Source organism: Dicentrarchus labrax, unplaced genomic scaffold (assembly GCF_905237075.1).
Source record: "Dicentrarchus labrax unplaced genomic scaffold, dlabrax2021, whole genome shotgun sequence".
Classification (NCBI taxonomy): Eukaryota; Metazoa; Chordata; class Actinopteri; family Moronidae; genus Dicentrarchus; species Dicentrarchus labrax.
Window position 1 is genome coordinate 13,934,940 of NW_026136717.1, and position 25,895 is coordinate 13,960,834.

Here is a 25,895-nt window from a genome sequence, read left to right on the forward strand (position 1 = left end):
TAACATTTTACACAAATTCCCTGCCATAAATACCAGTGTGTACCTGTTAATTCCAGTAAAAGAGCAGAAAGTCATTATTTTATATTACAAGTTTAAATATTAAACATATTGAACTAATCTTTTTCATTATGCCAGATTTTAGGGGTGCTGCAGCCCCTCAGGGCCCCTCAGCCTGCCCATGCTTTTTATGTGTATTTGATGTTGATGCGGCTTCAGTGTAGGGTTTAGTATAGGCCTCATAACATCTGCACAATCAAAGATGAGGCATTAGAAAGAATTTTTTTTATTTTCAGACATCAGAAGCAACATAGGAACATTAAAGTATTATTGCAAACACATATACAGTTCAGCTGTAAACAACATAAGGAGCGGTTATATGAAGTGGCAGTAGTAGCAGCGGCGGCAGCGTTGGCTGACAACTGCAGGAGGAGGTGGACTCTGTCAGGCCTTCAGACCTCCAGGAACCTTCATCACCATTTGGATGACGGACAAGTGCTGGACTCCAAATTCAGACAGCAGCGAGGTGTCTTCATCCAGACATTTGTCTGTGAAGATCAACCGCAGATTATCCTGTCCTACACACACAGAAAGACAGAAAGGAACAGAAGAGTCATATATCACTTAAAACTGGTTTCTAGTAATGGTGTGTCAAACTAGAACTGCTGTTTCAACGGTGTCAGTGACCTCGCAAAACTTCCATTTTCCAACTAAATCAATCCTAGTTTTAATGACCTGTTCATCACCAGTGACAAAGTACATACTCATAGATAGATAGATAGATAGATAGATATTCCTTTATTTGTCCCACAATGGGGAAATTCCAATATTACAGCAGCAAAGTGGATAGAGAAAAAACAGTATAAAAAACAGTAAGAGTAGGGAAATAATAAATAAAAACATACATATACTTTACTTAAATACAACTTCTAGGTACTCACGCTTTACTACTTTATACTTCATATACTTTATCCATGTACTGCATACTGCTGCCCTCTGACATAGAAGACGTTTTTATTTACAATATTGTGTGTGTGTGTGTGTGTGTGTGTGTGTGTGTGTGTGAGTTATATGTTTGTTATTGGTTAAACTACCTAACAATATATGAAGTAGGATAAAGTAGCTCCAACGCTACAAACCACATGAAACATTTAGCATTAAAATCCTGCTCACATGTAAAAACATCGCTAATAATAACCGCAAGTCTGAAGGGAGACATTTTGCATAATGAGTTGACTAGTTTTACTTTTGATTCATCTAGCTGTCGAGTCTTCTGTAAGTTAGTAAGTAAAATGTTTAATGCAGGATGTTTTTTTTTACTTGTAGCAGAGTGTCATTGCTACTTTTCCTGAGGTAAACAATCTGCCTTCTTCCACCACTGCAAACTATTAAACCTATGCTCACTTGGAGTGCAAGGTCAGCCTCGTTTCATGGAAGAAATCTGGGCACATTCTGTTCATCAAAAGTTAGATTTAGCTCCTAAACACGAAATGAAATCATATTGTAACACCCCTGTTTCGCTTAAATATGTCATATGGCTGCAGTTTGAACTGGCTCTTACCTGCGCTCTCAGGGAGCCTTTGCGCTATCTTATCCTTCAGCTGCAGCACTGTCATTTTCTGCATCTGCTCCTCTGTGTTGCAGAGGTCGATCATCATCTTCTCCCCTCGTAGTCCATGCACCACGACCTGGTAAATTTTGCCCATTTTGTGCTGTTTAGTGTGGGCAGGTTGCTGCCTTCTTCACGGTTCTGCCGCCGGGAGGTAATGCTACTTCAGGGTGGTGTTGTTTTTTTTTATCAACGTGGTCTTGCGTGAGAGAGAGCCCGAGGATACTTTCACTTTCGTCTGAAAATGCATTAGTTGAACATGTTAAAGGAAGGCAATTTATTCTGTTACTGGTTGAGGTGTTGTTTTGGTGGAGATCTCACAGCAACTCGACTTTTGAACCCATCTTTTCCTTTATAGCTATATTATGCTTTTACTGCCTGCACTCAAACACACCACAACAACATCCAGCCCTGCCACAAAAAGCTTCAGAAGTATTTGATTCAACTTCTTTACTCAAGGAAAAGTGAAAAAGTACAGGCCTGACATGCTCAAAGTAAAAAGTACTCTCTTGGTTTTTCTGAAGGACTAAAAATAAGGTGAATCTCTCTTGTCTGCCTATCTTGTGTTGTTTTCAGTGTTTTCATCATGCCACGCCTCGCATGTGTGATATGCACCGGTCTTAATGGGTGGAATGATGCAATTTATAATAACAGAATTGCATTAAAACTAAAGTAACCAGCCTGTTTTTAAGACTTAATAAGTACAAAGTACAGATATTTGTGTAGAAAGTAAAAGTTAAAAGTTGTATTTGTCATTTACACACTTTGGACACGTTCAAGTTTGTCCAGTAGTCGACATCATAAGTAACCTAAAACAATCAATGTGCATGTCCTTAGTCAACTTCAGTGTCAGCTGGAAATCACCTGATACTTCAGCAGTGTTTGGCATCTGGCCACAGCAGTTCGTTTACCGGTTGCCTGCTGTGAAACTGTTTAATAAAACCAAGTGGTAAAAATCAAAAATGTATTAACGTTATCACACTAGTGATTAATATGTATATGAAAACATTACAAAATTGTTTTCAGGTGTTTTTTTAATCTACAGCTTCAAAACTATGGAGTAACAATGATAGTACAACAAGTTTGTCCCCACAAATAAGGTCATAAAAGCAATGCTGTCAGCTGCATTAATGTGTAAAAAATAAATCAAATGTGATATAATGTTACAGAAAGGGGGAATCCAGTCCTACAATCCTGCATTCACGTGACTTCTTATAACAGTCAAGTGGAAAGTGAAAGTTAAAACATTCTTGGTGGAGTCAGTCAGTGAGGGTGACTCATCGGTCGGCTTCAGTGTTTGCTGCTTGTGTTATGAGTGCAGACAGAGAAGAAATCTGTTGACGGAGAGCAGAGCAGCTGAAACAAGATGACTACTCAGGGTCAGGAAGAGAAGAGATACGACCCGAAAGACACAACTCTGAAGTTTGTCAACAGGCCGGATGATCTGGATCCACTACGTAAGCATTCAAAATGGTAGAAACGCAATTATATTGTTACACTGTGCAAGATATCCTTAATTCATGTTTGGTCTTTGTACCTATACCACGTTTAATGGCTTTATTATCACCTTATGTGCAATGGTTTGACCAAATTAAGCAAATTAAAGGCTCAGTTCTCCCCCTGCAGGATGTGCAGTTTATGTGATTGTGATGGTGAGTTCAATGTCTGCTCTTGTTGTTGTTCTCCTCAGCCCCAGAGGAAGGAGACCTGTGTCTCAGAGCAGAGATGTCCTGCGGCCATGCCGTCACCCCAGAGTCTCTCACTGGGTGGTGTCGCAGCTTGCTGGATCAGGTACTTTCCACCATTTAATTTATAGTACACAGAATTGTGTGTTCTCTCTATGGTAAAGGAGTTAACTTCCAATCTAACAACTACTTTCCAGTTGTTTCTGCCACTGAATTATACCACCAATAAAAAAGCCCCTTTTCCTGTCTGAGGGGCATTTTGTCAACTTATTAAACTACCAAATTTTACGTTTTGATCTCTTCTTCCCTCTAGATTAAAAATGTCACACTGGCTTTTTGTAAAACAGGACATTTAATGTTATCCTGGTTTATTATTCTGTGTTAAACCTTTATTAAAGTGTCAGTATTTTGTGAATGTGAAAGGGCTCGCTCGTAGTGATGAACCCACAATAAAAGAATATTCACTTGAATCTGCAGCTCCCCTCAGCTTTATTGAGCTTCATAGCAAGTTTTCATAGCTGCATGTTCGACTGTCGATATAACATAATCTGTCCTTTTCATTTCAGGGGCATCACAAATTTAAGTGCCCTGCTTTAAAGAACGGCACTTTGCAAAAGTGTGATGCAGTCTGGCCGTATCAAGAGGTGCGCAGGCTGGCAGTGCTGACAGCTGAAGAGATGCAGTACTTTGAAGAGAACATCGCCCGTCTGGCTGCTACAGAATACTGTGAATTCAAAACAGTGAGTGTCCCAGAGGTGTTTCTGCCTTGAACAAAATACAGACTGGTTTAATTGGCAGTTGAGCACAGATTGTTTGTTGCTACAACATCTAGTTAGCTTAACTTAGCTCAACACTTAACGGCTGGAAATAAGTAGCCAATATCTACACTCCCAATATGCCTATATCTGCCTATCAACTTTAAACCACTTGGCACAGAAGTAGTCTGACATGTAAAACAGTATTTGAACTCGTCAGTTTTTGAACAGATTCAACTAAACGAGATACAGTATGTTAATTAGTGAACTTTAGAGTTGTAGGAAGGCAGATTTTGTTACATTTGGACAGAGCGAGGCTAGCTGATACCCCCTGCTTTCACTCTTTATGCTAAGCTAAGTTAAAGGGATGCTGGCTCCAGCTAAATATTTAGCAGCTAGAACTGAGACTGGTATCAATTTAATTATCTAACTCTTGACAATACAGCTTGTAAGTGTATTTCCCAAGATGTTGAACTATTGCTTTAATGTTCCTCACATTGTTTCCAACAGTGTCCTGGATGCAAAACCTATGTAGAGAGAGAGGACCTGACTAACCTCAACGTGCAGTGCACAATCTGTATAGCAGACAAGAAGAAAGCTTGCCAGTTCTGCTGGCAATGTCTGAAGCCGTGGAAAGGTGCAGCTCCACGCTCTGACCGCTGCGACAATGACGGCTGCATCAACCACGACCTCGAGCTTCTGAAGAACTGCAAGACCACCACCCTCCCTGAGGTGCAGGGGGACATTGTATGTCCCTCCATCCGGGCGTGTCCCACCTGTGGTCAGAAGGTGGAGCACGACAGAACGGCCTGTAAGAACATCATCTGTCCTCGCTGTCAGATTGAGTTCTGCTTTATGTGTCTGAAACTCACTCCAGAGTGCCTGAAGACGAGCTCTTACTTCATTCCCTGCAGTGATGGTGTGGCCCCCAGACAAACCTCCATACCTGTTTGGCGCAGAGAATAGGAAGGGATTGATCATTTATTGAGTCCCACCACTTTCTCCTTTTGTTTAATGGATGCAACTAACTTTCTAAAAATTTATGTAGATTAGCATTTTGCTTCCATTAGCTAACTTAGGATGTGACTTTATATGCTGTATGTCGCTTTCATCTCTAAACTATCTTTAAAATGCGGTTGTCTTTTCAACATTAGACAAGCCTTGCAAATAGCATATCTGAGTAAAGGAGAAAGTTGGTCGCCATGTTGTTTTTTTGCAACCAGCGGCAGTGACGAGTAAAAATGGGGGAGCTTACAGCCCAATTCTGTCACATTATATTGTACTTTTCCTGTAGGATTTCTTTCATTGTAAAGAAGATTTTTCATGTAACTGAAGCCAAAAGTGTCAGCTTGTAGGTTTATTTGCTCATTTATGTTGTGAACATTACTGCTGTACTTTCTGATTTTGTTATGTTTTGAATATTTCCACAAAGGCTGCTTCCTTTGAACGACCTACTGTTCAATAATAGTTTCATTAATAACTGCATCACCTAATAAAGTTCATCTTTATACATGAATTCCTGTTTGTTGAGTTAGTAACACACAGTAGCACATGCAATATAAAATTCAAAATATCAAATACATATTTTATATATAGTCATGTAGTGTAGCCACGCAGGTATAGAAGTGTGTTCATGTGTAACACTTCTAATGCAGAACAAAAGTGAATGAATTTTACAGAAGCCCAGGAAGAGCTGTAGCACCCTCTATAGGTCAAACCCAAAATAACACTGAACAATATTGATACTGATGAGAAGTCTAGAAAAGGGGTTTAATATCCAAAAAAGTCTAAAACATTTACCAACAAACATAATGACACATTTAAAAAATGGCTTCATCATCATTTATTAACACAAACATATTTTTCAAACAGTTAGGGATGAGTTAGGGATTTAGGGATAAATTCACTGGGGTTGAAAATGATCCTTTACAGAAACTGATAAGTCAAACAACCTGTTTTTAGGTCATTACAAATAAAGTGTGTCAATTGTCACATCAGTTGGTCACACAGCAGTTATTGAAATAAAACAGTTAAATAAAAAGTGCAGCGTTGGAGTGTTACTAAAATGCGTCCCAGTAGGGAACAGACATATCGAGAGTAGGTTTTAAAAAAAAAACAGCTTCTCCATACTTCGGTTTTTGCCCCCTTTGTCACCCATCCCACGGTCTCCCTCTCCTGGATCCACAGACGGCCCTTGTGGGTATATAGGTAGGCGAATGACTGACATGTGTTGGATTCCATATTCAGATAGCAGAGCAGAGTTTCGATCCAGAAGCTTGTCTTTGAAGATCAGTTCCAGGGCCTCTGCTGCAACGGATACATCTAGGACAATGATACACACAGAGGAAGTCAAAACCAAGCACTAACAACATGATTTATAAGTCTTAAAACCAACATTTAATTCATCCTTCTTGGACTTGAAGTCATACTACATGACCCTACATTGGCAACCACCTAATGGCAAAACCAAATTTGGGTCAGTCCCAAGTCTCAAATTTGAGGACATGAGAGACTTTCTTGACCAACACTGATAGAAGACTCGACTTGACTTCAACTTGGTATTAATGACTTGAGACAGATTAATATTAATATTTATTTGCAGATATTGGGAGAAGTGACGTTTGTTTTTTTTAAACAGTGCATAGTGCATTGCAAACCTGGCAACCTATATGAGAGCAGGTCGACACATGAGCCCTCTATCTCACCGCAGTAACTTGAGACTTGTCTTAGACTTAAAGGTAACACTTGTGTTAAAGGTAAAACTTGTATCTTAATTACTCCCACCTGTGTGACAGTGTATCCACACAAGACTTTAGGTCAACAATGACTGCATACAGTTTGACACTGATGGCTGTTTCCGCTATGCAGGTATAATCCAAAGGGATTGTACCTGTGCTTTCAGGGCGAATAGTCTCTATTATCTTCTCCTTCAGCTGCAGCACTGTGATGCTTTTAAACTGCTCCTCAGTGTCGCACAAGTCGATCGTCTTCCCATAAACGCCCAAAAAAACACTCACAACCATCTCTGTGGTGTTCCTCAGTTTCTGCCACTCTGTTAATCTAACCAGGAAATTACGGTGGCCGACAAGGGCAAACGCGCCGCAAACGGCAAAACGCTGCAAACACGGGAATGATGCAAAACCAAAAACACACAAACCCATAAAAACAAATACAACAGAAAAATGCAGCAACAGAAAAATGCTGCAATCACAGAAACGAAGCAGATGCAAAAACTTACAAACCCACAAAACAAACGCCAAAGAATATTCTTCTATAATATTATAATAATATTATTTAATATAATAATAATATTTAATATTATTATAATATTAAAGAAGGATATTCTTCTATAATATTATAATAATAATATTTAATATTCCATAATATTATAATATTCTTCTATTATAGAAGAATATTATAATAATTCTTCTATAATATAATATTATAATAATATTCAATACAAATGTCAAGCATTTAGCATTTAGTGTCACGTCACTACATAGACTGACTTTCTCTCAGTGCCCCAACTCTGACTGACTTCCAGTGTCCCTGTTGTTGTTGTTAGAGCCATGCAGGTAATATTGGCCCTATTTCCCTCTATACAGTACAGTAGGGAGGTGGAGCTAATTTAAACAATTTTTAAACTGTCCTGTGTAGTTCGAAGACACGGTACCCCCATGATCCAAACTTATGTAATGTTTGGTGGTCTCAAGTAAATTCCAAAGTAAACCAGTAGAGAAAGTGTGAATAAAATGACTTCATTTTCTTTCTCAACTCATTTGACTTCATTTGTTTACATTTGGTCTCTTATTTGGTTAGATGGCGGAGTGAAAGTTAGTCAAGTCTCGCCCCACGTTGGAAGCAAATTCTAACTAATCACTAAACCTTTTCTTTTAAAAGGAGTAAAGGATGTTGAAAATCTCAAGTGGTCTAAGTTTTGCACAATATGTTCAATCAGATATAAGTGATAAGGTGGGACAGCATGCTTTGGGTGATTTGGGACAATCATTTAAGTTCTTCAGATGGGACAAATATGCATTTAAGGGCTTCCCCAAGTTGAATACATAGTTATTCAGGGTTTGTAAGTCTAATGAAGGAGACAATATTCTGTACACACAGAGAGACACACACTCTCTCTCTCTCTCTCTCTCTCTCTCTCTCTCTCTCTCTCTCTCTCTCTCACACACACACACACACACACACACACACACACACACACACCTGTTCATCCATGACCTATAATGTCTATATTACTATATTGTGTTATTATTATTATGTGTATTATGTGTGTCTTAGTTCTTAATTAAAAAATATAATATACTTTTTATATGTTTATATGAACGAATGAAGTTGGCATGCACATAGTAAAGAAACGTGTTATCCTTAAACAAATGTTGGAGGTTATTAAGCTCAGGTGAAATGTTTTGGGTTTTTTGGCACAAAGAACATTAATATTTGTAGCGTGTCTCCTCTATGATACCTGCATTCTTTCTTCTGGTGTGGTTAGGGATTTCAGAAAAGTCTGTGTTGATGAAATGAAAAATAAGTTACAGAAGTCAATGAAACAAATGTCCCAGATTACCCAAATTCCCACGACTTGATATAACAACTCTTCTCTCCTTTGTTTCACACACAGACTGTATAAAAAGATGGATGTAGCAAAGGGATGATCACAAGAGGGCAGTGTTGCACTTTAATTCTCTCAAAAAGCTCAGCTTATGTCCAGTTTTTGCTCACACCATCATTTATTACTCACTATGATCCCACCTCTTGCACATCCTTCTGGTCTTGTATGCACGTTTGGCTTGTTAAATGTGTAAATATGGTTTCATCACACTGTTACATAAACTGTAAACTTGAAGCCAAAGCCATAAATAAAATAAACACACTCCACACACTATTGATAATACGGGGAAAAACTCTTCTATGACAGTCTACAGGATGTATTCAGGGTTCTGGTTAAGCCTTCAGTACAGTGACAATAGTGTACTGTATGTATTATATAGAATAAACATTCACCATGGATTACAGATAAACACAAGTGTAGTTCGATTTAAATTTCAGAGCTCAGTCTTTTTTCTTTGTTTCTCCTTGTGGAAGACTTTCCCATCAGGCTGCTCTCTCCACTTCAGGGTGACTCCATTCACTCCTTTCTCCTTCAACTTGTCCTGGAACTGGGAAACACAAACGGCAGCCATTATTGAAACATTAATATTTTCCCAATCATGAATAACTCTTCTGTATCTGCTGTGTGTTTTTCTTTCTACACTGTTGAGGCTTCTGTTGCAGGAGTTTGGTTTTTACACAGCCACCACAAGACGCTATCATCGACATACATAAAGCAAATTGAATAAGCAAAGAGTTGCAAACTTCTTTATAACAACTTTAAATCTGTCCTGGTGTATGCATTTTGGAGTCTCACCTTTTTCAGGATATCAGCTTTCACAGCAGGGTCGTTCAGATCCACAGAGGAGTCCTCGATCTTCAGCTTTACTACCTGCCTCATTACTGGTATTTAGACACAGAAGAAAAACATGCTGCAGAATTACTGATGTGACACCAAACTCATACATGTAAATGAGCACCATGTTTGAGTACAGTTTAACATCAGATATGTAATGCAGTATTCTCTCTCTTCCACTGAAGTGAACCACTCACCAGGTGGAGCGCTGTAGCAGACAAATGGTAATTTAGTTCCACAGGGTAAAAAACTCCATTGTCCTGAACTCTGCAAAGCGGCAGCACCACATACGACACTCATCGAGTCAGTTGGGTTATTAACTGCACGCCAGTATCTGAATGTGGAACGACTCCCATCAGACCAGTACATGTTAGGATCTCTGAAGAAACCAATCCATACCCAGTTTCCACTCGAAAATGGCAACAAGCTCTGGATCTTCTGGTTCTCAGTGTTGTTCCTCACAGTGACCAGGTCTGTGAAGTTCTCCCTGCAGTGCGTCTGAGCATTGGACCAATTCATTTTTTGGAGGAATTGTTGAGTTCACACACAGAATGTTGAAATGACTTGCTACCAGATCAAAATATGCTGTATCCTTACCTCTGTAGCAGATAAATGGATATTCAGCAGAGCACAGATCATCCCACCACCCTCCATCACCTCCAAAGCACACACAGAACTGACTAGCTGAGCCAAAGTCTGGTTCATTGTCATTATAGTTGTCCCAGTTCTTATATTGAGCTCCACTCCCTCTGTAGCCGTCTGACCACCTCCAGTCGATTTTACTGTACAGGCCGATCCAGACCTCAGATTTGTGACCAACGGATGAGACTGTGTTGATAAGTTGGTTAATTTCTTCAGTGTTTTCAATGGTGGCCAGGTCCGTGTATGTATCTCTGCAGTAGCTCTGAGCTTCGGTCCAATTCATAGGATCAACAACAAAGTGGTACTGATGGGGAAGGCATGAGGAGAAGATGTTCCAGCCTGTGAGTGGAACAAGTGCTTCACTTGTTCATTTTGTATCCACAGTCTGAGTCTGTCTATTAACATTACAGATTGCTTCAATTTCTCAATGGTCTTATTGAATCTTGATCATCTTTTATGACTCTAAAAATGCCTTTAAAATGTTTAATTTAACAAATTACAGATAGGATGAGACCTAATAGTAGCTGACTGATTGTGGGCAGGTCACTGTATGGATTAAGCACAATTTATCTCCCTAAATTGATCGAGGCTGAATTTTTACCAGATCGGTTGTCATTTGAAGTCTACGGGAGATGGGGTAGTAGTAACCCTTTCCTGTGTTGTGGTGTGGTGGTCTGTTGCCAGAGATGTTGATCAAGGAGAAAAAATACTGCAATGTAAGAAAGTAACTAACAACATTTAGGTACTATCTACCATTTTGAGATACTCCAACCATTTTCTGCTAGTCTGTAATTATCATACCTTTTTTTACTTTTGATACTTGAAGTGCTTTTCGTTGATGATACTTCTGTACTTATAATAAAATATTTCTACATGGACTTGTGAAGACAACACCTGAGAGAAATGTATTATCTTAGTAGTAGCGTATTATACAGTAACAAGCAGTAAGCTATCAAAACGATTGAAGAATTAACTGACCTGAGAGATACAAGACACCCACAAAGATCCTGTCCATCATCATGCTGCTCTGTAGACTGTAGTGTTGTGTGTCAGTGTACAGCAGTAAAGAAGATTACACTGATATTCACTAATATACTCTAACTTCATTAAGCAAATCTATGGAAAGTCAACAGCAACTTGTCTTCTCTCTCTTTCAGTCTTTATGTAAAACACATTGTGATGGATGACTTCATGAAAATGTCAATTTGGGTAATGAGCAGTCGCTGATTTGTACATATTATAACAGGGAGTTGTCCTTAACCAAAACCTATATTAAAAAGTCTCTGAAGTCCTGTCTCCCCTAAAATGGTTTGTTACAGAGGTGACTTGGTCTCATGGTGTATCTTCAGCAGCTCAGATGCAACTGAATGACTGTAGAAATATTATAGGAAGACTACCGAAAGCAGTGTGTCTCTATGATTCTTTCACCCCTCAGAGACTACACTTTTCTACTTGTCACTTTGATCATAAAGGTGAAACTACTCTGTAGAGTATATACATTACAATGAAGTATGGAACTGAGTCTTTAGTGTATTGTTTAGAGAATAATATGCAAGACCAACTGTCTGTCCTGGGTGTATAAATGGATTACAGTCTCAGGGTGGATTTTAAAGTCAGAATATCAGCTTTCACAGCAGGGTCGTTCAGATCCACAGAGGAGTCCTCTATCTTTAGCTTTACTCCCTGCCTCATTACTGGTGCTTAGACACAGAATGAGGAGAGAAACCAAGCATGAGTTACCACCAAATATTCCTTCAAGTAGTAGTAGTATTATTAAGTTATAGTTGTTAATGCATTAATGTGTACATCACCTTAGAGTTGTAGCTAGGGGTTAATTTGAATGAATTTATAAACAGCTTTGGAATTTTCTTCTCGGTATCAAGAAGTAAAAAAATGTTCTTTACCAATCGCTTCAAATTTAAATTTGTAAAATGTATCATTATATACATACTATATATGTATATATATATACAGTGTGGGAGTCAGGAGAAGCTGATATGCAGTCATGCAAATATATTGTATTTGTTATGCAAATGTAGAAGGCAGATAATGTGATGAGATCCATCTCTGCTTCACAAACAAAAACCAAGAATGCTGAAGTTCGATACAGGGCGAGAAACCAGAAAATAAAGACTAAGGTTCATGACATTTGAAACAATCCTTAATTTAGTTACACACACTGAATGAAGACAACTTTCATTCAGGTGCCAGATGATTTTAACATAAACTGTAAACATCAAAAGAACAATCTTAGATGAAGACAGGCTTTGTTGCTGTCTACTGTCATTACTTTTGTACATTTAGACTGGGGTTATTGCCTCTATGCATATATATGAACACCAATACATAATTTTATATACACATTATAAATTTCTGACAAGCAGCCACATGAACAGATGTCTGGACAGCAGAAGATGGACAGGGACGGATCAAACATGATGAAAAAAAAAAAAGAAAAGTGAACTCTTAAAGAGAAATGTGGATAGCAATTATAAAATGCTGTAATTGTCATTTATTTCCTCTATTGTTCTTATTTGCTATATTTACCATATATGTATGTATATAAGCAGTGAGGGCCATGTTGCACTTTAATTCTCACACACAGGTACTGAAAGAGCTCAGATTATGTGCAGTCTGAAGTATGTGCTTACGCCTCATCATTCATCGTTTACTATGATCCCACCTGTTGGTATCCTCAGTCCTGTATGAAGGTTTAGTTTGTTAAATGTGTAAATATGATTTTTATCAGACTGTTGCACAAACTGTGAACTTAAAGCCAAAGTCATACCTCATGTACATGTTTTATTTTGAAGAAATACAGTTTCATTGACACACTTCACACAGTAATATTGATAATGAGGGACAAAACTCTTCTATGACAGCCTACAGGATGTATTCAGGGTTCTGGTTAAGCCTTCAGTACAGTGATAATAGTGTACTGTATGTATTATATAGAATAAACATTCACCATAGATTACAGATAAACACAAGTGCAGTTTGATTTCAATTTCAGAGCTCAGTCTTCTTTCTTTGTTTCTCCTTGTGGAAGACTTTCCCATCAGGCTGCTCTCTCCACTTCAGGGTGACTCCATTCACTCTCTTCTCCTTCAACTTGTCCTGGAACTGGGAAACACAAATGGCAGCCATTTTTGAAACATTAATACACTTTTTTTGTCACCAACACAAAGTTTTCTTTTTGTCTTGACATAAAAAGCTTTACGTTACAAATAAACTGCTTTATGAGCATAAGATAGACTTCTGTCTTCTTATTTGGTGAACCTGAAATTTGTTCTGTGATAGCAGTGTGATCACAAGACCACTAAGGTTAGGGTTAGGGTTTGTTATCAAAACAAATCAGGAATGTTGTTTTTCAGATCTCGAGAAAACACATACAACCATATAATTCCATCCATGTCTGGAGTGATTATTTGTCATTTTGATATGAGAAAATTATAGTAACTAACCATTTATTAGTTTTAATCAAATCATTGGATGCTTTTCTTTCTACACTGTTGAGGCTTCTGTTGCTGCAGAAGTTTGGTTTTTACACAGCCACCACAAGACGCTATCATCGACATACATAAAGCAAATTGAATAAGCAAAGAAAACTTCTTTATAACAACTTTAAATCTGTCCTGGGTGTATCAATGCATTAGTGTTGCAAGGGGGATTTTGGAGTCTCACCTTTTTCAGGATATCAGCTTTCACAGCAGGGTCGTTCAGATCCACAGAGGAGTCCTCTATCTTCAGCTTTACTACCTGCCTCATTAGTGGTGCTTAGACACAGAAGAAAAACATGCTGCAGAATTACTGATGTGACACCAAACTCATACATGTAAATGAGCACCATGTTTGAGTACAGTTTAACATCAGATATGTAATGCAGTATTCTCTCTCTTCCACTGAAGTAAACCACTCACCAGGTGGAGCGCTGTAGCAGACAAATGGTAATTTAGTTCCACAGGGTAAAAATCTCCATTGTCCTGAGCTCTGCAAAGTGGCAGCACCACATACGACACTCATCGAGGCAATGGAGTTAACGCCTCCACGCCAGTATCTGAATGAGGAACGACTCCCATCAGACCAGTACATGTTAGGATCTCTGAAGAAACCAATCCATACCCAGTTTCCACTCGAAAATGGCAACAAGCTCTGGATCTTCTGGTTCTCAGTGTTGTTCCTCACAGTGACCAGGTCTGTGAAGGTCTCCCTGCAGTGCCTCTGAGCATTGGACCAATTCATTTTTTTATTCACAAAAACAAATTCAGGATCCAGCTGTGTTCCTGGAGTTAGAAAATGGGAAATTGTTGAGTTCACACACAGAATGTTGAAATTACTTTTTACCAGATGATCAAAATATGCTGTATCCTTACCTCTGTAACAGATAAATGGATATTCAATAGAGCACTGATCATCCCACCACCCTCCATCACCGCCAAAGCACACACAGAACTGATTAGCTGAGCCAAAGTCTGGTTCATTGTCATTATAGTTGTCCCAGTTCTTATATTGAGCTCCACTCCCTCTGTAGCTGTCTGACCACCTCCAGTCGATTTTACTGTACAGGCCGATCCAGACCTCAGATCTGTGACCAGCAGATGAGACTGTGTTGATAAGTTGGTTCATTTCTTCAGTGTTTTCAATGGTGGCCAGGTCCGTGTATGTATCTCTGCAGTAGCTCTGAGCTTCGGTCCAATTCATAGGATCAACAACAAAGTGGTACTGATGGAGAAGGCATGAGGGGATGATGTTCCAGCCTGTGAGTGGAACAAGTGCTTCACTTGTTAATTTTGTATCCACAGTCTGAGTCTGTCTATTAACATTACAGATCGCTTCAATTTCTCAGTGGCCTTTTGAATCTTGATCATCTTTTATGACTCTAAAAATGCCTTTAAAAACGTTTAATATTCCAAATCACAGATAGGATGAGGCCCAATAGTAGCTGACCAATAGTGCATTTTGTTGAAGATTCTTCTGTACTTGTAATGGAGTATTTTTACATGAACACGTCTTTCTTTCTTCTTCCCAGCACAAAAATAAATATGTTTTACATTTATTATCTTAGCAGTAGCGTATTATACAGTAATAAACAATAAGACATCAAAAATATTGAAGAATTAACTGACCTGAGAGATACAAGACACCCAGCAATATCCTGTCCATCATCGTGCTGCTCTGTAGACTGTGACAGTGTTGTGTGTCAGTCTACAGCAGCAAAAGAAGATTACACTGACATTACTGACATCATTAGGCAAATGTAGGTAAGTCAACATCAGCTCCTCTTCATTGTCACTGGCAGATGACTCAACTTTGGTACTTGTCACGCTGATCATAAAGGTGACTCTATAGTGTATAAAGGCTACATCATAGTATGAAATCGAGTCGTGTATAGTATAGAAAATAATATATGATATAAGAGCAGCACTGGGAGAAAAAGATGACATTAGAAATCCGTCTTCAGGACCATGGTCATGGCTTTCTCTTATGGTAGCAACATTTTCATTTTAAACATGCTTCTCCTTTCATTTAAACTGTTGTCTGGAAAGCAAAACTTCATACAGTAGCAGAACTCTTGATTTTAAATTATTGGACACTGTCTGTATTAATAAAATCTTGGTCTGTTCGTCTCACAAAGTCTAAAAAACAAAAACAGAAAAATTCTACCCAGCCACAAAACCTTTGTGTAACCTTTGTCAGGTAGTTTATTAATTTATATCCCAATCTGCCTGTCACCAAGGCGAGGACTGTCTGGAGAAAACAGTCTCATTTGCACAAACAAACACAGATGCAGAGGAAAGCTATGTAGGTTAGCATTCACTGCACATTCACCATGGATTTAAGATAAACAGACGTACGGACGGAGTTAAATTTTAGAACAGTTTTATTTGTTCTCTCTCTCTCTCTCTTTCTCTCTCTCTCTCTCTCAGAGGTGACTCCATTTACTCCTTTCTCCCTCATCTGCCCTGGAACACAAATTGTAGTCAAATTTAATCATAAAAACCTTTAAGTTAAGTAACTGTTTCAGGTTTTTTTTGTAAGATTGAGATGAGTACATTATTAAACCTGGAATTTAGTTTTATGGTGGTAGCAAAACACAGAGCAGATTAAATAAGCAAACAAGAGTCCTTTATCCTCAGCTTTTCTCCCTGCCAGGAGAAAAACCAAACATGAATTTGTTGTGGTATTAGTTCTGCACTTCCATTAGTGGACAAAGTTCTCAGATATTTTACAGTAACACCAATAAGTGTAGAAATACTTGTTACTACTACTACTCTTGCATTCAAACTTTGGCACCAAAATATACTTATATAAGTAAAATAAAGTCTAATTAATTATCAGGTTAAAGGTGTTAATGCATTCATGTGTACATCACTTTAATGTTGCTGCTGGTAAAGGTGGGGCTAATTTTAATTAGTTTATATACATTTCCCTCTGGGGATCAGTAAAGCCTTAATCTTTCTTCACCAATAGGTTATGATTTGTGAATTTCATTTTGTATTACTACTCTGAATCTGCAAAGTAACTGGGAACTAAAGTTATCAAATAAATGTGGTGGAGTTGAAGTATAAAAGAAAATGGAATTAATAATCAATGCAAAATATTTCTTAAGTACAGTATTTAAGTAAATGTACTGACTCACTTTCTTTTATCAAACCTCGACTGATTTATGGCCAATATCAGCTTGTTAAATTATATATTGCTATCTGTGTACATGTTGGCTAATAAGTAACAATAAAATGTCAACACAGAAATGCCTCCACCCTACATTGGAGGTGAGTATAATTACTATTTTTGGTGCATTTAGGTTCTTTTTTTTGCTTCCAGAGACGGGATCCCCAATTTCTAGGAAATTCACTGTTAGCGGTTTTCATTGGGACTATGTCTTCAGGAGAAAGTAATTCCAATAAAACCTGTTCACAGAGAACCTGGATCAGATGTTAGAAACACCCAACTATTAATGAGAATTAGAAAAAGAAATGAAGGAAACAATATGTGCTATGATTAACTAATATAATTCATCATTACACATAGGGTGGGAGTAAGGGACAGGAGAGGTCATTTACTCCTGTGCATATACATAATCAATAATACATAAAAGCAGTCTCCACATTATACATTTCAGACAAACAGCCACATGATCAGATTTCTTCTTTCTTCTTAGCAGAAGATCACCAGCGATGCATCAGACATGCAACAATATTCGTCCCAGGCTTATTGCAAGAGAGGACATAAGGTGTGATGAGGTATATGACTAAAAGAACTACATTGGTTTCCCCATATTCTGCTCTGGCTTTGTACAGGTTAGCTTAGCAGATAGCTATTAAATTCTTGAAATAGAGACCTAGTAAACCAGAGAAGAGAGAGATTTTAGTTCATATCATTCCCTTTTTGTTAAACTGTAAAAACGATATGACAATATAAACTGCCTATATACATGAATGCACAACTCAATTTAGCATATAGCCATCACATAAGAAAAAATAATAGCCATTATCTTGAGACTTGCAGGGCTATTTTAGTATCTAAGATAATTTTAACATGTTATTCATCATAAATGTATACGTATCCCAAATCACCCAAATTCACCCTAACTGACCCCACATAGACTGTATAAAAACATGGATGTTACAAATTGTGATGACTTCACCTTCACCCATTAGTTTGCACTGGGGATGAGTTGAAGTCTGAAGTTGGAGCAGTGAGGTGGAACAGATGAACCACAACCTGACTGGATAAATCGGATCAAAGCAAATACAGCCTTGATGCTCTTCAAAGGCAATAATGTACAGATGTGATCACAAGAGGGCAGTGTTGCACTGTCACACCATCATTTATTACTCACTATGATCCCACCTCTTGCACATCCTTCTAGTCTTGTATTGGGTTTGGCTTGTTAAATGTGTAAATATGGTTTCATCAGACTGTTACATAAACTGTAAACTTGAAGCCAAAGCCATAAATAAAATAAACACACTTCACACACTATTGATAATAAGGGAAAAACTCTTCTATGACAGTCTACATGTTGTATTCAGGGTTCTGGTTAAGCCTTCAGTACAGTGATAATAGTGTACTGTATGTATTATATAGAATAAACATTCACCATGGATTACAGATAAACACAGGTGCAGTTTGATTTCAATTTCAGAGCTCAGTTTTCTTTCTTTGTTTCTCCTTGTGGAAGACTTTCCCATCAGGCTGCTCTCTCCACTTCAGGGTGACTCCATTCACTCCTTTCTCCTTCAGCTTGTCCTGGAACTGGGAAACACAAATGGCGGCCATTTTTGAATCATTAATACACTTTTTTTGTCAATAACTCTTCTGGATCAAGATTACCTTTGATTTAATTCCCTATATTGTCCTGAAATTGTCTACAATACAGGATTTACAGATACTGACGCCGGGAAAATCCAGCCGGGGCACTGAGAAACAGGGGGAGAAAAAAAAAACTACTCTTCTTTTATTTTTTTTTTTTTTTTTTATTTTTTTTTTTTTATTAAATTTTTTTTTTTTTTTTTTTTTAAAAAAAAAAAAAAAAAAAAAAAAAAAAAAAAAAAAAACTTTAAAGTTATTTTTCATAACTGGCTTGCGCCAGTAACTAGTCAGCCGGGAAAGATGGGGAAGCAGTTAGGCTGGCTTTCCTGAAAGTAAATTAACCTCATATCTAATGTATATAACACATTATTAACATGTTTATCCTGTTTGTTTAGTCTGACAAAATAAATGTAATGGGGTCGGGCTGCACAGTTGTTCCCCTTTTTAACCTTCAAAAAACTCAAAAATTTTTTGAATTACTGCACTTTCTTTTAAGCAGTATGTCTTGATTGTGTTTTTGCTGCTTAGGTATGTTACATAATACCTCTGATAATAATGTGATTAATGAAAAAGTAATTTTTTGTTATTTTCAAAAATAGTTGTACCCAATGCAAACAAAATTGTGAAATCAGTTGATTATGATTAATTCAATACGTAAAACTAAACTGCTAAAATAAATTGAGAGATTAGTTCTTTTTTTTTGGCACTATCAAATCTTCGCCAATGGATTGGGTTTTTATATGCTATCAAATTCTGCCGTGACTAGACACAGATCAAGTCAAATAAGTAAAGAAATGGAAAATTCTTTAAATCTGTCCTGGGTGTATGAATGCATTTTTGTTGCAGGGGGGATTTTGGAGTCTCACCTTTTTCAAGATATCAGCTTTCACAGCAGGGTCGTTCAGATCCACAGAGGAGTCCTCTATCTTCAGCTTTACTACCTGCCTCATGACTGGTATTTAGACACAGACAAGAAAAACATTATTATTGTGACACCAAACTCATACATGTAAATGAGCAGCATGTTTGAGTACAGTCTAACATCAGATATGTAATGCAGTATTCTCTCTCTTCAACTGAAGTGAACCACTCACCACGTGGAGTGCTGTAGCAGACAAATGGTAATTTAGTTCCACAAGGTAAAAATCTCCATTGTCCTGAACTCTGCAAAGCGGCAGCACCACATACGACCGTCATCGAGATAACTGAGTTAAAGCCTCCGCGCCAGTATCTGAATGAGGAACGACTCCCATCAGACCAATACATGTTAGGATCTCTGAACAAACCAATCCATGCCAAGTTTTCATTCGAAAATGGCAACAAGCTCTGGATCTTCTGGTTCTCAGTGTTGTTCCTCACAGTGACCAGGTCTGTGAAGTTCTCCCTGCAGTGCGTCTGAGCATTGGACCAATTCATTTTTTCATTCACATAAACAAATTCAGGATCCAGCTGTGTTCCTGCAGTTAGAGTTTTATAAAAATGAGTAAATTGTTGAGTTCACACACAGAATGTTGAAATTACTTTTTACCAGATGATCAAAATATGCTGTATCCTTACCTCTGTAACAGATAAATGGATGTTCCCTAGAGCACTGATCATCCCACCACCCTCCATCACCTCCAACGGACACACAGAACTGACTAGCTGAGTGAAAGTCTGGTTCATTGTCTTTATAGTTGTCCCAGTTCTTATATTGAGCTCCACTCCCTCTGTAGCCGTCTGACCACCTCCAGTTGATTTTACTGTACAGGCCGATCCAGACATCAGAGTCGTGACCATCAGATGAAACTGTGTTGATAAGTTGGTTAATTTCTTCAGTGTTTTCAATGGTGGCCAGGTCCGTATATGTATCTCTGCAGTAGCTCTGAGCATCGGTCCAATTCATAGGATCAACAACAAAGTGGTACTGATGGAGAAGGCATGAGGGGAAGATGTTCCAGCCTGTGAGCAGAACGGTGGATTGGCTTTTTATCAACTTTGATGCCATCTAAATAGTTTTTTTTGGCATTTAACAAATTTTTTCAAGATAGAAATAAAGAACATGCTGGCTAATAATTTTCTCATTGATACCTATTAATGCCTATACAAAAATGTATATATATATATTTAAATATACATATAAAACAATTCCCATGCTTTTACTTCATTAAAACAAATGGACGAAATGTTCAAAATTGACTAATTTTCATATTTCTTTATGTATTTTCAGCTCTTAACTACTTATTCACCATTTGAGCTAGAAACTCAATCAAACTGTCAAACGTTAATGTTTCAGACATTTTAGATAATATTCAACTTTTAAATCCCATTCAAACTTAAACTTAAAAAAATATTCAAGCTTAGTTACAATGAAAGGCAATTAGAACCCCCTTCAAACCCACTGATTTTCAATTCAATTCATAGAAACTCAATTTAAACTTTCATATTCATAATACATAGTAGGCTTATACAATAATAGGCATCGGACATATCAAAGAATTGACTGACCTGAGAGATACAAGACACTCAGTAAGATCTTTTCCATCGTCATGTTGCTCTGTAGTGTGTCGATCCAGGGAAAATCAACACCAGCTCCACTTTCACCTGTTTTGAATGTTACCCGCCTATTAGGTGGCCGTTATCAGTTGTTTCCATCATAGTCAGTGGTGGTTGAAGTACTCTAAAAATACGAATACCACAATGTATAAATACTAGAAATTGCACTTAAAGTATCAAAAGTAAAAGTACTCATAATGCAAAATGATCCCATCCAAAGTGTTGATTTATTATTGGAATTTTACCATTACCATACTTGATTCACTACCATTTAAGTGGAGCGCATTTTAACAGCTGTTCATACTGTTGGGTTGATATGTAACAATATCATACTTCATAAACTGATGAATGTTTGACGTCGGATAATATGGATCATGCAAAATAATTAATAACCTTATCTTTAAATGTTTACCCCTTTTATTTGAAAATAACTGGTACTTTATAGACTACAAAACCTTCTACAGCAGAACTCTTGATTAGAAGTCATGTGACACACCTTTGTGAAACTAAGCTTGAGTGTCATAAATGTATCTATCTGTACATATAAATCTATTACCGAGACCGTGGTGTAATCTGTTCACTTCATAAAACCAAAAAAATAAACAAAAACAAAAAGCAAGAAATTCCACCTAGCCACCACACCAGGAGTGACCACAGAATTAGCTTTCAGTTTGACAGTACAATCAAATATTTTTGATTATCATGAAATCTGCATCAAATATATTTGATTATACTGTTGCACTTTCACTATTGGTGTCACATAACTGGAGCACAGGTAGATTTTAGCTTCTGAGCCCAGTGTTTGTACTTTCTTCTGAATTTTTCCCCTCCTTGTGGAAGACTTTCCCATCGGTCTTCTTTGGATCTTGACATAAATCAGCTTTAGGTTACAAATTAACTTTTTTCACCAGACAAATTTCAGACGTATTATTTGGTGATCCTGATGTAGCAATCATTCTGTGACTGTGTCATTCACTAAGGGTTTAGTTTTACATTATTAATGTATATGTATCCATTGACTGCTTTGCATTCTACTCTATTGGGGCTTTCTGTAGAAATGTGGTTTTTACAGTCACAGGGTTTTTAGATGCTATCAAACTCCGTAGAGGGAAAACACATAGTAAATCAAATGAGTTATGCAAACTACTGTACATTTTTCCTGGCTGTATGAATGAGTTGCTGTCTCAGGGGATTTTTGAGTCTCACCTTTTTCAGAATATCCAGCATTTTCTCATTAGTGCTTAGACACAGAATGAGGAGAGACACCAAGCAGTTTGTTGTAGTAGTAGTTCTGCTTTTAACCTACTTCCATTAGTGGACAAAGTACTCAGATATTTTACAGTAACATCAATATCACAGTGTAAAAACATAAATTTATAAGTAATATTCTGCTTTAAAAAAACTACTTTTGAGATTTAAGTTGTTAATACAGTAATGTGTACATGTTAATGTTGTAGCTGGTGAAGTTGGGGCTAATTTTAATTAATTCATATGCAACTTGTTAATTTCCTTCCAGGGATCAGTAAAATGTTATTTTTTTTCTTCACCAAGCAGAAAATTAAATTACTCAAGTCAAGTACAATGACCTCAAACTTAACTACAGTGTGGATGAATGTACTTATTTACTTCTTCTTTTTCTCAAAATGGTATCTGGTATCTGTGTTCATGTTGGAATAAGTTACAAGAAACAACTAATGCCAAAGATTAATTTGTCCACCACAGGTCCCTATCAACAGCTTTCATTGGGCCTATGTCTTCAGTAGAAAGTGGTTTTAGATGAAATGTCCACCTACTTATGACAGTAGAAAAAGAAATTAAGTTATGATGAATTAATATTCCCTATTACACAAAGAGTGGGAGTAAGGAAGAGGAGAGGATGACATGCAGCCATACAAAACATTTTGTCCTGCAAAGGCAGAAACGGGTTCCACACAGGGTGAGAAACCTGTGCTTCATGAAATTTGAAAACTATAATTAATTAGTTTCTCACAATGAGTGAAGACAACTTCCATTCAGGCATCAGTTGATTTCAACCTCAGTTGTAAAACATCAAAAGTACAGCCTCATATGAGTACAGGGTAATTTGCTATGCACAGATACAGCACCACTCACTGATAAACAAAGCCACCCTATGTTTTAGGTGAGATCAGATGAGTTTTTTATTGCTGGTAAAGTGACAAAAATCATTTTAAATGATGACAATCAAAAACTTATTACAGGTTATTATAGCGGACTGACCAACATCACAAACTAGAAAAATAATAATTCTGGGCATAACACGAACCACCTAAATATCCAGGGTGCCACAAACTATTACATCAGCATAGAAAGGACCTTATTTATGTGTGAAAACGTTGCTCCACTCTCTTCTCACTATAGGTAAATTCATCCACTGACCACATCATTCAAATTTCATTCAAATCTAAAACTCAACCAACATCAAAACACTGGGTCACACTTTACACGAACTGTTACACATGATTACATATAATTAAACTTTTACATTTATGTTGAAAACCTAACATACCTAAAAAGAAATCTAAAAAATTAAAAAGCATAAAACAGCTAATAGGGACACTGAGCACCTCATTTAATTTCTTGATGAAAGACAGGTGAGGAATGGGGGAAAAAATCCAGAACATTATGTAATTATATGGGACATCTGATCCAAACAGGTGCATGTATGTGATTACATGAGTTAAATAACAGCAAGATAATATTAATATTAGTAATATAATTTATTAACATAGGTATAGAAGTGCAAACCTGTGTGACCTTTATAGACTGAACAAAATGTGATAGTCAATTTTGGCACAGGAAGAGCTGTAGCGCCCTCTATAGGTCAACACTGAACAATGATGACAATACTGGAAAAGAGGTTTAATATAAAAGAAAAGGAAAAAAAAGTCAAGCTGTTAAAGTTAACAGAAATACATCTTTTGAACTATACCTTTAAATTTAAGGATTCAAACAATAGACCCTTTGATCTGCAGACATAATGACGTGAATGAATTTATATGTGAGTTAAGATGTTACAGGAGCCAATAAAATGTTTCAGTTTAATACAAAGGCCTGGAAAGTCTCATAAATGCATACAGATATAACTGTCTGTGTCCTGTCTTTACTGTGAATACTGAAATGTCAAACAACACACACAGCACATAACAGTACAATTCAAATTCAATTATTACTCCAAAAAGAAGAGTGGGAATGGGGTTTAAAAGGGTCAGAAATTACAAGGTTTGGACTGGCAGATACTCTGAATGAATGCTCAGGAAGCACTGTGGGATTCTTCTGACAGTAAAGTCACATCAAGTGCTGCTTCCATACACATGGTTAGATTAGGGGTTTCTTTCTACAGTATAATCCCACCAGAGAGGCACTTGAGCTCACTGTTAAGGGACTCGGGCAGCTGAAGTGCAGCTCTGGTGTGTTATTAAACTGTGTCCTAGTGGGCAACAGATATATCCAGAGTTTTAAAACAAAGAGAGCTTCTCCATACTTCGGTTTTTGTCCTTGTCACCCATTCCACCGTCTCCCTTTCCCGGATCATAGCCTCCTCCTGGTAATTTCATTATCGTATGAATGGCTGACCAGGGTCGGATTCCATATTCAGACAGGAGAGCGGAGTCATCGTCCAGAGCCTCGTGTCTGTAGACCAGTCTAAAGTCTGTGTATCCCCCCCCCACACACACACAGAGAGAGTCAAAACCAGGGAAAACATGTCTCCAAACTAAATCCCAAATGAAACAATTATTACTTATTAAAAAGTAATGTTACAGTAATTCTCCCTTTATGGAGCTGCAGTCTCACTAGCTACATGGCCGTATATGAGCATTGGCAACCATCTACAGGTAAAACTCACCGACTCACACGGAATTTGGGTTTAATAGATAGATAAAGAATACAATTTAACATTTTAAATGAACGATTCCAGCAGTATAACCTGTAAGTGTAAAGTAGTTATTTCAATCGTGAACATGTGTAGATGATATTTCCAAAAGTGATTCTACCTGAGTCGACACTAAAAACAGACTTTATTTTCTCCTTCAGCTGGAGCACCGTGATGCTCTTCAGCTGTTCCTCAGTGTCACACAGGTCGATGGTCTTCTTCTCCATTTTTGGCCCATGAACGATGACCTGCACAACCATTTTGTGTTTGTCTGTAGTTGATGTCGCGCTGTTCACTTGGTGAGGATCGCAAAACAGTTTAAGGACACGGACGAGCTGGAAAACTATACTTTCACTTTCAACCTTCGAATTAAAGAAACGTACACCAACCTTTTATTCAAAAGAAAACTTGTATCTTTCTTTAATTATTACTTATAAACTTTTAGTATTGTTTGACCTCACGAACAGTATCAATTGTCATTTAATTACTCTAATTTTATTTCTGTAGCTACAAATATTAGGCCAGATAGATATAGAAGTGTTGTGCAAAGCTGTATGACCTTTAAACTGAACAACACCTGATACCGTCAGCTTTGGCCCTGGAAGAGCTGTGGCGCCCTCTATAGGCCAATCCCCAAATAACACTGTGTAATGATGACAAGTTTTAATACTGGGAAATGTGGTTTAATATCCAAAAAAAAAGACCCGAGGTTTCCAACATAGACTTTGTCTTCTCCTTCAGTCAGGCATCTTTATACTGTGTGAGTTGTGCAAGGCTTTTTAGATCTCAAGTCAGAAACACATCTTAATTCATAATTATGAACAAGAAGTGCAGGTGAAATTACATCACAATAGGAATTAAATTGTGAGCTATATATGCTTACACTAGCCTATATTAATGATAATTCCTGTCCCAATCACCCAAATGTTACAAAAAGTTTTGGGTCAGTTTAGGCAAAAGGGTATGCCACATTTCCTTGGAATATGATAAAACCTTCACTCAT

General features: G+C 37.5%; 3 protein-coding genes and 1 long non-coding RNA gene across 7 annotated transcripts; 1 reads left to right on the forward strand and 3 right to left on the reverse strand.

The window, feature by feature from the left end:
- Positions 1 to 267: 267 nt before the first annotated feature.
- Positions 268 to 2,120, reverse strand: zgc:194655 (uncharacterized protein LOC794380 homolog). Its single transcript, XM_051428648.1, has 2 exons — positions 1,559 to 2,120; positions 268 to 575 (listed from the first exon to the last, which is right to left on the reverse strand). Exons 1-2 carry the CDS (start codon positions 1,701 to 1,703, stop codon positions 442 to 444), a joined length of 279 nt encoding a protein of 92 aa, XP_051284608.1. The 5' UTR covers positions 1,704 to 2,120; the 3' UTR covers positions 268 to 441.
- si:ch211-212k18.15 (uncharacterized) lies at positions 1,262 to 5,562 on the forward strand. Of its 2 annotated transcripts, XM_051428646.1 has the most exons (5): positions 1,262 to 1,280; positions 2,928 to 3,063; positions 3,297 to 3,397; positions 3,858 to 4,031; positions 4,557 to 5,562. In XM_051428646.1, exons 2-5 carry the CDS (start codon positions 2,973 to 2,975, stop codon positions 5,010 to 5,012), a joined length of 822 nt encoding a protein of 273 aa, XP_051284606.1. In that variant the 5' UTR covers positions 1,262 to 1,280; positions 2,928 to 2,972; the 3' UTR covers positions 5,013 to 5,562. The 2 variants fall into 2 exon arrangements, with proteins under 2 accessions (XP_051284606.1, XP_051284607.1); XM_051428647.1 differs by lacking the exon at positions 1,262 to 1,280 and having other exon boundaries at positions 2,886 to 3,079.
- Positions 5,563 to 5,874: 312 nt separating this feature from the next.
- LOC127379345 (uncharacterized) lies at positions 5,875 to 7,118 on the reverse strand. Its single transcript, XR_007888290.1, has 2 exons — positions 6,937 to 7,118; positions 5,875 to 6,368 (listed from the first exon to the last, which is right to left on the reverse strand). It is a non-coding gene; the product is annotated as an uncharacterized LOC127379345 (long non-coding RNA).
- A 5,857-nt stretch (positions 7,119 to 12,975) lies between these two features.
- LOC127379659 (C-type mannose receptor 2) lies at positions 12,976 to 21,030 on the reverse strand. 3 transcript variants are annotated; one of them, XM_051429550.1, is made up of 5 exons: positions 20,953 to 21,004; positions 14,523 to 14,906; positions 14,070 to 14,432; positions 13,834 to 13,925; positions 12,976 to 13,272 (listed from the first exon to the last, which is right to left on the reverse strand). In XM_051429550.1, exons 1-5 carry the CDS (start codon positions 20,993 to 20,995, stop codon positions 13,159 to 13,161), a joined length of 996 nt encoding a protein of 331 aa, XP_051285510.1. In that variant the 5' UTR covers positions 20,996 to 21,004; the 3' UTR covers positions 12,976 to 13,158. The 3 variants fall into 3 exon arrangements, with proteins under 3 accessions (XP_051285510.1, XP_051285512.1, XP_051285513.1); XM_051429552.1 differs by lacking the exon at positions 20,953 to 21,004 and adding an exon at positions 15,276 to 15,345; XM_051429553.1 differs by lacking the exons at positions 12,976 to 13,272; positions 13,834 to 13,925; positions 14,070 to 14,432; positions 14,523 to 14,906 and adding exons at positions 15,827 to 18,408; positions 19,332 to 19,417; positions 19,560 to 19,922; positions 20,023 to 20,406 and having other exon boundaries at positions 20,953 to 21,030.
- Positions 21,031 to 25,895: the final 4,865 nt, after the last annotated feature.

Bases quoted from the DNA above. Each gene is read 5' to 3' on its own strand.
- zgc:194655 (XM_051428648.1), bottom strand. From the start codon at position 1,703: ATGGGCAAAATTTACCAGGTCGTGGTGCATGGACTACGAGGGGAGAAG. The intron at 576-1,558 runs GTAAGAGCCAGT...CTGTGTGTGTAG, and splicing joins AAGGCTCCCTGAGAGCGCAG to GACAGGATAATCTGCGGTTG.
- si:ch211-212k18.15 (XM_051428646.1), top strand. From the start codon at position 2,973: ATGACTACTCAGGGTCAGGAAGAGAAGAGATACGACCCGAAAGACACA. The intron at 3,064-3,296 runs GTAAGCATTCAA...TGTTCTCCTCAG, and splicing joins GGATGATCTGGATCCACTAC to CCCCAGAGGAAGGAGACCTG. The intron at 3,398-3,857 runs GTACTTTCCACC...TTTTCATTTCAG, and splicing joins GTCGCAGCTTGCTGGATCAG to GGGCATCACAAATTTAAGTG.
- LOC127379659 (XM_051429550.1), bottom strand. From the start codon at position 20,995: ATGACGATGGAAAAGATCTTACTGAGTGTCTTGTATCTCTCAG. The intron at 14,907-20,952 runs GTCAGTCAATTC...TTCCACTCACAG, and splicing joins GAGTGTCTTGTATCTCTCAG to GCTGGAACATCATCCCCTCA. The intron at 14,433-14,522 runs GTAAGGATACAG...TTCTAACTCCAG, and splicing joins TCCATTTATCTGTTACAGAG to GAACACAGCTGGATCCTGAA.